At 39.8% G+C, this 12,079-nt stretch overlaps 1 protein-coding gene across 1 annotated transcript in view; it reads right to left on the bottom strand.

Moving 5' to 3' along the window:
* Positions 1-11,220, bottom strand: part of LOC141255760 (taste receptor type 2 member 40-like) — a 44,337-nt gene extending 33,117 nt beyond the window's left edge. The window contains exon 1 of the mRNA XM_073671123.1: positions 10,273-11,220. Within this exon, the coding sequence (XP_073527224.1) occupies positions 10,273-11,220 (948 nt within the window). The remainder of the gene's footprint in view (positions 1-10,272) is intronic.
* Between the last annotated feature and the right edge of the window lie 859 nt (positions 11,221-12,079).

Below are 12,079 nucleotides of genomic sequence, written 5' to 3'. Positions count from 1 at the left end.
TCTGACCACTGTCACTTTATGAGGTAATTACTCTCGAACGCTTCAACGGATCCCCCTGATTCTGAGATTGTTTTTTCGTGACATATTGTACTTCATGATTGTGGAAAAATTTCTTCGATATCACTTGCGTTTATTTGTGAAAAAAACGGAAATTTGGCGAAAATTTTGAAAATTTTGCAATTTTCAAAATTTGAATTTTTAAGCCCTGAAATCAGAGCGATATGTCACACAAAAGAGTTAATAAATAACATTTCCCACATGTCTACTTTACATCAACACAATTTTGGAACCAAAATTTTTTTTTGTTAGGGAGCTATAAGGGTTAAAAGTTGACCAGCGATTTCTCATTTTTCCAACAAAATTTACAAAACCATTTTTTTAGGGACCACATCACATTTGAAGTCACTTTGAGAGGTCTTTATGACAGAAAATACCCAAAAGTGACACCATTCTAAAAACTGCACCCCTCAAGGTGCTCAAAACCACATTCAAGAACTTTATTAACCCTTCAGGTGCTTCACAGGAATTTTTTGAATGTGGAAGAAAAAAATGAACATTTAACTTTTTTCACAAAAATGTTAATTTTGACCCAATTTTTTTTATTTTCACAGGGGTAACAAGAAAAAATGGACCCCAAAATTTGTTGTGCAATTTCCCCTGGGCACGCAGATACCCAATATTTGGGGAAAAAATACTGTTTGGGCGCACGGCAGGGCTCGGAAGGGAAGGAGCGCTATTTGACTTTTTGATTGTAAAATTTGCTTGAATAATTAGCGGACGCCATGTTGTGTTTGGAGAGCCCATGTGTGCCCAAACTTTGGAGCTCCCCCACAAGTGACCCCATTTTGGAAACTAGACCCCCCAAGGCACCTTTCTAGATGCATAGTGAGCACTTGGAACCCCCAGGTGCTTCACAAATTGATTCGTAACAATGAAAAAGTGAAAAAAAAAAACACTTTTTCATTTTTATGAATCAATTTGTGAAGCACCTGAGTGTTCCAAGTGCTCACAATGCATCTAGATAGGTGCCTTGGGGGGTCTAGTTTCCAAAATGGGGTCACTTGTGGGGGAGCTCCAATGTTTGGGCACACAGCGGATCTCCAAACGCAACATGGTGTCGCTAACAATTTGAGCCGATTTTCCGTTAAATTTGTTAGAGGACACCATGTTGCATTTAGAGAGTCCCTGTGTGCCCAAACATTGGAGCTCCCCCACAAGTGACCCCATTTTGGAAACTAGACCCCCCAAGGCACCTATCTAGATGCATAGTGAGCACTTGGAACCCCCAGGTGCTTCACAAATTGATTCGTAACAATGAAAAAGTGAAAAAAAAAACACTTTTTCATTTGTATGAATCAATTTGTGAAGCACCTGAGGGTTCCAAGTGCTCACTATGCATCTAGATAGGTGCCTTGGGTGGTCTAGTTTCCAAAATGGGGTCACTTGTGGGGGAGCTCCAATATTTGGGCACACAGCGGCTCTCTAAATGCAACATGGTGTCCGCTAACAAATTTAACGCAAAATTGGCTCAAATTGTTAGCGACACCATGTTGCGTTTGGAGAGCTGCTGTGTGCCCAAACATTGGAGCTCCCCCACAAGTGACCCCATTTTGGAAACTAGACCCCCCAAGGCACCTATCTAGATGCATAGTGAGCACTTGGAACCCCCAGGTGCTTCACAAATTGATTCGTAACAATGAAAAAGTGAAAAAAAAAACACTTTTTCATTTTTATGAATCAATTTGTGAAGCACCTGGGGGTTCCAACTGCTCACTATGCATCTAGATAGGTGCCTTGGGGGGTCTAGTTTCCAAAATGGGGTCACTTGTGGGAGAGCTCCAATGTTTGGGCACACAGGGACTCTCTAAATGCAACATGGTATCCGCTAACAAATTGAATGGAAAATCGGCTCAAATTGTTAGCGGACACCACATTGCGTTTGGAGAGCTTCTCTGTGCCCAAACTTTGGAGCTCCCCCACAAGTGACCCCATTTTGGAAACTAGACCCCCCAAGGCACCTTTCTAGATGCATAGTGAGCACTTGGAACCCCCAGGTGCTTCACAAATTGATTCGTAATAATGAAAAAGTGAAAAAAAAAACACTTTTTCATTTTTACGAATCAATTTGTGAAGCACCTAGGGGTTCCAAGTGCTCACTATGCATCTAGATAGGTGCCTTGGGGGGTCTAGTTTCCAAAATGGGGTCACTTGTGGGGGAGCTCCAATGTTTGGGCACACAGGGACTCTCTAAATGCAACATGGTATCCGCTAACAAATTGAATGGAAAATCGGCTCAAATTGTTAGCGGACGCCACATTGCGTTTGGAGAGCCCCTCTGTGCCCAAACTTTGGAGCTCCCCCACAAGTGACCCCATTTTGGAAACTAGACCCCCCAAGGCACCTTTCTAGATGCATAGTGAGCACTTGGAACCCCCAGGTGCTTCACAAATTGATTCGTAATAATGAAAAAGTGAAAAAAAAAACACTTTTTCATTTTTACGAATTAATTTGTGAAGCACCTAGGGGTTCCAAGTGCTCACTATGCATCTAGATAGGTGCCTTGGGGGGTCTAGTTTCCAAAATGGGGTCACTTGTGGAGGAGCTCCAATGTTTGGGCACACAGGGACTCTCCAAATGCAACATGATATCCGCTAACAATTTGAGCCGACAATTTGTTAGCGGATATCATGTTGCATTTGGAGAGTCCCTGTGTGCCCAAACATTGGAGCTCCCCCACAAGTGACCCCATTTTGGAAACTAGACCCCCCAAGGCACCTATCTAGATTCATAGTGAGCACTTGGAACCCCAGGTGCTTCACAAATTGATTCATAAAAATGAAAAAGTGTTTTTTTTTTCACTTTTTCATTTTTACGAATCAATTTGTGAAGCACCTGGGGGTTCCAAGTGCTCACTATGCATCTAGAAAGGTGCCTTGGGGGGTCTAGTTTCCAAAATGGGGTCACTTGTGGGGGAGCTCCAAAGTTTGGGCACAGAGGGGCTCTCCAAACGCAATGTGGTGTCCGCTAACAATTTGAGCCGATTTTCCATTCAATTTGTTAGCGGACACCATGTCGCGTTTGGAGAGCCCGTGATGTGCCTAAACAGTGGAGCTCCCCCACAAGTGTCCCCATTTTGGAAACTATACCCCTCAAAGATTTTATTAAGGTGTATAGTGAACATTTTGAACCCAGAGGTACGGCACATTATTTGTTTACATTAGGTCATCATATTGAATAAGTTTTCATTATTCTTGAGCGCAAGTGCTCGCTACTTGAGTTTGCATCGGGTACTCAGGTATGCACCATGTACAGCGTGTGCTCGAGTGACATGCTCGAGTCCCTGCTCCGCATGTTTCACGGTTATTAGACACCCAAAAAAAAACATGCGGGGATCGCTCGTGCATGGCAGGCAATCCCCGTAAAGTTTTTTGGCCGCGAAGCATATGGGGCAGAGACTCGAGCATGTCACTCAAATACCCACGATACTAAATGCATACCAGAGCACCCGATGCAAACTCAAGTAGCGAGCACTTGCTCTCAACACTAGTCGCCATATCGTCATCTTTTTTTCTTACTTTTGAAAAAAATCCCAACCCCAGCCCTAACCCTAGTACAACCCTAGCCCCAGCACAACCCTAGCCCCAGCACAACCCTAGCCCCAGCACAACCCTAGCCCCAAACCCAGCCCTAACCCTAGCCCAATCCTAACTCAAGAGTTTATTTTTGACGCCGTTCCTTGTGCGGTATAAGTGATTAGACGACTTTATTCTTCGGGTCGGTGTGATTACAGCAATGCCAGAATCATATGGGGTTTTTATGACTGACAGCTGTCACACACTAAAAGACGCATTTTTTGTAAAATCTAGTTTTTGCATCGCCATATTTTGAGAGCTATAATTTTTCCAAATTTTGGCAGACAGTCATGTGACGGCTCGTTTTTTGCGGGATGACTTGACGTTGTTATTGGTGCCATTTTCAGGCACGTGACATTTTTTGATCGCTTTCTATTCCGATTTTTGGGAGGCAGAATAAACAAAAACCAACAATTCAGGAATTGTTTTTTTTTTTTTTTTTTTATTCTGTTCCGCGTGTGGTAAAATTGATGAGGCAGCTTTACTCTTCGGGTCAGTACGTTTACAGCGGTACCACATTTGTATAATTTTTCTATGTTTTGGCGCTTATACACAATAAAAGCTATTTTATAGAAAAAAATATTTTTTAGTATCGCTTTATTCTGAGAGCTATAACTTTTTTATTTTTCGGCTGATGGAGCTATATGGCGGCTTGTTTTTTGCGGGACGAGATGACGTTTTCAGCGGTATCATTTTTATTTATATGCGTCTTTTTGATCGCGTGTTATTCCACTTTTTGTTTGGCGGTATGGTGATAAAGCATTGTTTTTTGCTTGGTTTTTTTTTTTTTTTTTTTACCGTGTTCACTGAAGGGGTTAACTAGTGGGACAGTTTTATAGGTCAGGTTGTTCCGGACGCGGCGATACCAAATATGTGTACTTTTATTGTTTTTTTTTTATTTTTTTTATAATAATATTTATTGATGGGTACATTATATTTTTATTTTTGGTGTATTATTTTTTTAATTTTTTTATAATATTTTTGCACTTTTTTTTTTTTTTTTTTTTTCCACTTTCACACAGTTTATACACTTTATTACTTTGTCCCACTCTGGGACTTTCACTTTTTTTTTTCTGATCGCCTGCATGGCACAGGAATGGAGCACCATCCCTATGCCATGAAGGCTGTCAGAAGTGCACAGTGTGAAGATTGCTTGGAGATGCACTGCGCATGTCCAAGCAATCTTCCTGCTCTCTGGTGACCCGGATGTTGTCATGACGACATCGGGTCGTCATGGCAACACCCGGGAAGCCTTTGCAGACTGCGCTGGAAGCCGGAAGAGGAGGTGAGTATCGGCGATCACCTCCCCTTGCCCCCGCAATGCCGCGATCGACTTCGATCGACTTCGATCGCAGCATCGCGGGGGTTAATGTGCTGGGAGCGGTGCGTGACCGCTCCCTGCACATAGTACCTGGTGTCAGCTATGACAATCAGCTGACACCCGGCGGCGATCGCGCCCGCACAGCCTGTGTGCGCGCGCGATCGCCATGACGTACTAATACGGGTCTGGCTCTTAAGTCCCAGGGCACAGACGCGTATTAGTACGTCAGATGTTCTTAAGGGGTTAAGAAGTAACCGTCATTTTAATTTTTATTTTATTAATCAATAATACACATGAAAATAAGCAATTTTGTAATATATCTTATCAGAAAAATTTGCTTCTTTTTCTGACAGAATTGATCAGCCATTATCAAAATTCTCAATTCTGAGATAAAATCTGTATTCAGTGAAGACAGACTTTCACATTACTGAGATAGGAGATAGCATCTGCCACTGATGAGATTCTATACAGACATGAAGAGGGAGGCGCTACAGACAGAGCTCCTCCCTCCTCCTCCTCTCCCTTCTATCTACATAGAATCTCATCAGTAGCAAATGCCATCTCCTATCTCAGTAATGGGAAAGTCTGTCTTCACTGAATACAGATTTTATCTCAGAATTGAGAATTTTGACAATGGCTGATCAATTCTGGCAGAGAAAGGAGCAAATTTTTCTGATAAGATATATTATTTGAATGTGTACTATTGACTTATGAAATAAAAATTAAAATGACGGTTACGCTTTACGTATTCATGACAAAAACAGTAACTCAGTTAGTGTAGTGGATAACCTCTTTAAAAAAGACATATATACTCATGAATATAGTTTTATTAGTATACAAGTCTCCAAATTTGGGTTAAAATATATAAGAAGCACATAACTGAACTAGAGCAGGCCAAGGTTATTAAGGGAATGGGTGGACCGAAATACTAAGACTGGTTATAAAATGTGGGGTAATTCAGTTTGGAAAAGCGATGACTTAGGGGCTTTCTTTTTACAACATTCAAAAAAAAAACAATATAAAAACAATATAAAGTTTCATATAATATACATTTTTTAGATTATCTTTTTACACCTAGGCCTGCATTGATGACACATGGTATCTCCTACGTATAGAGGAAAGAATGCTTCATCATCATCATAGACTGTGATTCTTTACTGTACAAGCAGTGAGATTATGGAACTCTCTGCCACATGATGTTGTTTTCAATTCACTGAACAAATTCGAGACTGGATGCACTTTCTAGAAGAATATAATTTTGCAAGTTATGATAACTAGATTATGCTATATGATGTTGATCCAGGGAACTAGTCTGATTGCAATATTTGGCGCTGGGAAGAAATTATTCCCCTGATATAGAGTGATAGCATCTGCTTCATAGGGTTTTTGCTTTCCACTGAATTAACATGTTAGGTTATAGGTTGAACTCAATGGACTTGTGTCTTCTTTCAGCCTAGTTATCCTTACCTCCTTGTCTGCTGCCTCTACTGTCAGTGCACTTGCCACGCAGCATGATTCCACTCGATTGAGGTTGCACTTCCCTCTTGTTGGGTGGTGTATCCACTACACCAGCTGAGTTACTGTTTTTGTCATGAATGCGTAAAGCGTAACCGTCATTTTAATTTTTATTTCATAAGTCAATAGTACACATTCAAATAATATATCTTATCAGAAAAATGTACAGTACAGACCAAAAGTTTGGAAACACCTTCTCATTTAAAGATTTTTCTGTATTTTCATGACTATGAAAATTGTACATTCACATTGAAGGCATCAAAACTATGAATTAACACATGTGGAATTATATAGTTAACAAAAAAGTGTGACACAACTGAAAATATGTCTTATATTCTAGGTTCTTCAAAGTAGTCACCTTTTGCTTTGATGACTGCTTTGCATTCTCTTGATGAGCTTCAAGAGGTAGTCACCGGAAATGGTCTTCCAACAATCTTGAAGGAGTTCCCAGAGATGCTTAGCACTTGTTGGCCCTTTTGCCTTCACTCTGCGGTCCAGCTCACTCCAAACCATCTCGATTGGGTTCAGGTCTGGTGACTGTGGAGGCCAGGTCATCTGGCGGAGCACCCCATCACTCTCCTTCTTGGTCAAATAGCCCTTACACAGCCTGGAGGTGTGTTTGGGGTCATTGTCCTGTTGAAAAATAAATGATGGTCCAACTAAACGCAAACCAGATGGAATAGCATGCCGCTGCAAGATGCTGTGGTAGCCATGCTGGTTCAGTATGCCTTCAATTTTGAATAAATCCCCAACAGTGTCACCAGCAAAGCACCCCCACACCTCCTCCTCCATGCTTCACGGTGGGAACCAGGCATGTAGAGTCCATCCGTTCACCTTTTCTGCGTCACACAAAGACACGGTGGTTGGAACCAAAGATCTCAAATTTGGACTCATCAGACCAGAGCACAGATTTCCACTGGTCTAATGTCCATTCCTTGTGTTCTTTAGCCCAAAAAAGTCTCTCCTGCTTGTTGCCTGTCCTTAGCAGTGGTTTCCTAGCAGCTATTTTACCATGAAGGCCTGCTGCACAAAGTCTCCTGTTAACAGTTGTTGAAGAGATGTGTCTGCTGCTAGAACTCTGTGTGGCATTGACCTGGTCTCTAAGTTGAACTGCGTGTAACCTGCGATTTCTGAGGCTGGTGACTCGGATAAACTTCTCCTCAGAAGCAGAGGTGACTCTTGGTCTTCCTTTCCTGGGGCGGTCCTCATGTGAGCCAGTTTCTTTGTAGCGCTTGATGGTTTTTGCAACTGCACTTGGGGACACTTTCAAAGTTTGCCCAATTTTTCGCACTGACTGACCTTCATTTCTTAAAGTAATGATGGCCACTCGTTTTTCTTTACTTAGAATTTGTATTATGGCAAGAAAAAAGCAGCTAACAGTCTATTCAGTAGGACTATCAGCTGTGTATCCACCTGACTTCTGCACAACACAACTGATGGTCTCAACCCCATTTATAAGGCAAGAAATCCCACTTATTAAACCTGACAGGGCACACCTGTGAAGTGAAAACCATTTCCGTTGACTACCTCTTGAAACTCATCAAGAGAACACCAAGAGTGTGCAAAGCAGTCATCAAAGCAAAAGGTGGCTACTTTGAAGAACCTAGAATAGAAAACATATTTTCAGTTGTTTCACATTTTTTTGTTAACTATATAATTCCACATGTGTTAATTCATAGTTTTGATGCCTTCAGTGTGAATGTACAATTTTCATAGTCAAGAAAATACAGAAAAATCTTTAAATGAGAAGGTGTGTCCAAACTTTTGGTCTGTACTGTATGTCGAGTGATAGGAGAGGTTCAATGATCAATAGGGGCGCATGACACCCTGTTTAAATCCCTATAATTGTTTAACCAACATTGTGCCACCAAAAGCAGAGAAAAAGGTAAATGAATCATAATCATCATAATTAAAGGTCATTAAAAAATGTTTAATCCAATTGAAGTAAAATGTTAAAATATAACTTTTAATTTATATATGTTAAAATATGCAACCACATTACAAGACAAAAAAAGGGAAAATAAACTCTAATAGGGCCAAGGAGGCACTGACTGCAACAACTAACTGTTTAGATGACAAGCTCTATTGGGCAGTTAGATGGCAACAGATCAACATATGATGTAATTGTATCTGAATCAACCGCTCAATATAATTCCCAAGTCAATCTCCTTGCCTAATTAGAAACAGTTGCCATTATATCAATCCGATTATTCATCAATGTCTATTAGCATAACAATGACCACTATATGTGGACACTGTATTGAGAAACACAGCCAGCCACTCATCTTGGTAACTGTGTTTCAGACTGCTAAAAGTGACGACTGATCTAGTGGGCACTCAACCAGTGTCTAATAACTTTGCAAAAACAGGCCACAATTGATAGTAAGCCCTTATATATAAGCAAAGCCGCTCATCTCAGCGGCTCTGCTAAGACACTAATGTCAATGATCATAACTGCCCTAGAGTTAAGCCCTACGCGTTTCTTCAATATTTAATTTACTGCTTTGAGTCATCAGGGGCTAGCAGTTCTTAGAGTAATCAAAATATTCCATCTTATGATACATATCAATAACGTGTCAGCATGGTTGTTGTTCAGTCCTCTGTAGTTTGATACCCCTAAATAAAATCCTGACTGACCAACTGCCTCCAGAAGTCACATAATTAGTAAATTGAATCTACCTGTGTGTAATTTATTCTCAGTATAACTACAGCTGTTGTGGGAAGGCCTCAGAGGTTTGTTTGAGAGCATTTGGGATCAAGTAGCATCATTAAAACCAAGGAACACACCAAACAGTTCAGAGATGAAGTTATGGAGAAGAGTAAAGTAGGGTTAGGTTATAAAAAAATAGCCCAAGCTCTGAACATCTCACGGAGCACTGGATGGAGTATGGTACAACTGCAAACCTACCAAGACATGGCTGTCCACTTAAACTGACATCCTAAGAAAGGAGAGCACTAATTAGAGAAGCAGCCAAGAAGTCCATGGTCAATAATTGCAGCAAAAAATAGTCCTACAAAATATTGACTCTGTAGCTGAATACATATGCACATCGCAATTTTCAGATTTATATTTTTAAAATAATTAGAAAACCATGTATCATTTCCTTTACTCTTCACAAATACTTGCTACTTTGTGTTGGTATATCATATAATATCCCAATAAAATGTATTTAAGTTTGTAGGTGTAACCTGATGAAATGTGGAAAAGTTCACGAGGTATGAATACTTTTTTAAGGCACTGTATATCTTGCAACCAACCAGCTAAGGAAAACTTAAATAAAAGAAAATCAATGAATCATTGAGTCGTAGATACCCAAAAATTGTGCTACTGAAAAAATAACTTCCCACAAAAAAAACAAGCCCTCATACATCTATTGTACATTGGTGGAAAATATAAGTAAATTATGGCTCTCAGAAGGTAAGAATAAAAAAAAAAATTAAAAAACTGCTCTGTCAAAATATGTTATATCCTTTTTTGCTTGTGTAATATGATAGATAGGGGCGGTATACAGTTGCATTGAAGCCAACAAATTGCACACCCCTGCCTTACATACACTAGCCAATTATTTAATACATATTTTTAATAACTGAAAAGTTTCTGCATCTGCACTAAACATTCAGGAGGTTTAGTGTGACAAACACGATGAATAGATTTAAAACAAATGAATTCCTCAGCCATTATTTATTTTGACAGCTTCTCCATGGTAAATCTTGAGTTTGGGATTCAATTCAGCATCATCGTTTGCAGATACTAAGATGTCTTTTTATTTGTATGAAAATATATGTGGAAAGTCATGTTATTACCTTTATGTTTTCACTTGGTGATCTGTTTTTATTGAATACAGAAGAGTTGAAAAACTTTACCAACGCACTCTTAAGTTTTGGACTTCCTAGAATCAGAATGATTGACTGCACTGGGGAATAAGCATATATAACAAGCAAGCAGACAGAAAACCAGATACTATCAACATCGAATATAGCCATAATCAATAATATCTGTGAAACATAAAAGCTAATGTATAATAAAAGAAGGGAGGTGACAGTACAAGCTGCAGATACACTCGCCTCCACACTTTGCACACTCATGCCACCTGTGTTTTTCCTAAGGTGCTTTGCATGTAGACATAGAGATTTTATAATAAGAATATTTGAAATGGCCACCAATATAAGCGGTATACAGCAACCAATTATACTGGTGACCAGTAGGTATTGAAGACTCATATGGGGCGTACCCTGTTGGGTGGTGGAGTTGTCAGTGACATTTTCATTGTACTGGGCAGTATATTCATCTTTCTTTATATTCCATGTAACAGGAACACTAATAAAAAGTGACAAGAACACAGAGGACAACAGCATCCAGGGGACAACATCAGAGATGTTTTGCTTTAGACGCATAAACAAGGTTTTCTCAAATGTACCAAGCATTACGTAGTAGAAACCACAAAGGCAGAATGTAAACCAGAAACTGGAGAAGATTGTAAAGAGCAAAAGAACAGAGAAGATGGTATAGACATTGTCAGAGAAATACAGATCACTCCAGAGGTAGAGAACAGTGTCATTGGCCACCATACTGAATTGGTAGGCAATATTAAAAAGACCCAGTGTGAACAAGATCAATTCTCTTGGATTAATATTTCTTCCTTTGGCTCTATCCATCCCATGAGCCACAATGATAAAAGAATTGGTAAAAAATCCAATCACTGTGCTAATAGCTAAAGCTGTCAATGAGAGAAGGACAAATGCAGGTAGCATTGTATGTGATCTTGTTTCTGTCTTTTCACTTTTCCAGTTCAGCCAAAATACCTCTTTTGAAGACGAAGGAATCTGTAGGACAGTAAAAGACAGGGTACTTCAGGTCATGGCTGAAATAAACATATTAATCCTATTAATTTTAAAACTACTTGCAAATGTGTGAAAATGTCCAAGTTTGAAAAATGATCTTTAAAAGAGTACATAGTAATATTTACTACTGCATCTCTTGTGAAAAATACTTCTTCTCTTCAAGGGACTAAGAGTTGTCTCTTGAATTCGCTGGCCTAGTATATTTGGCTGCCAACAATAGACTTCTCAAGCTTAAAGAAGCACTCACATCAAAATGTTTATCTTAATATATTGCAGTCATCATATTATATAGCACTGTGTACTTACAATTGCTCATTTTGCCTTTCTACCCAGTTAATGCTTCTCTTTTCCATTAGGTCTATGACATCACATGATTAAAAACTGACTAGCTGAATACTTCTAAGCTCTATTTATAAACAGGAGGTCAATTTTCCCTATATGAGTCATAAGTAACTGCAAAAATGCCTTGCAGGGGGGAGGAGTTAGCAGCTGGGTCAGGAGTTGAATAGGGGAATGATTTCTGCAGGGACAGAGACTTCCTGTTTCTACTTAGAGCAGAGAAAATAGAGGAATTAGCTGGGTATAAAGGAAAAAAGCCTTTTGTCTGCCACACTAAGATGTGGGCTCCCTTATCTACTTCTACATTTACTATATAAGCTTTTGAATTGCATATGCAATTATCAAAGTTCGTCTTGATCATTTTTGTTCATTCCACTATATACACTGTCAGGGCCGACATCAGCACCCGGCGCACCCGGGCAAGTGCCGG

The sequence above is a fragment of the Phyllobates terribilis genome, unplaced genomic scaffold (assembly GCF_046119375.1).
Source record: "Phyllobates terribilis strain yellow unplaced genomic scaffold, ASM4611937v1 Scaffold_1__5_contigs__length_1240528914, whole genome shotgun sequence".
Lineage (NCBI taxonomy): Eukaryota > Metazoa > Chordata > Amphibia > Anura > Dendrobatidae > Phyllobates > Phyllobates terribilis.
Note: the sequence above shows the minus strand (reverse complement) of the source record. Positions and strands in the feature narration are given on the sequence as shown.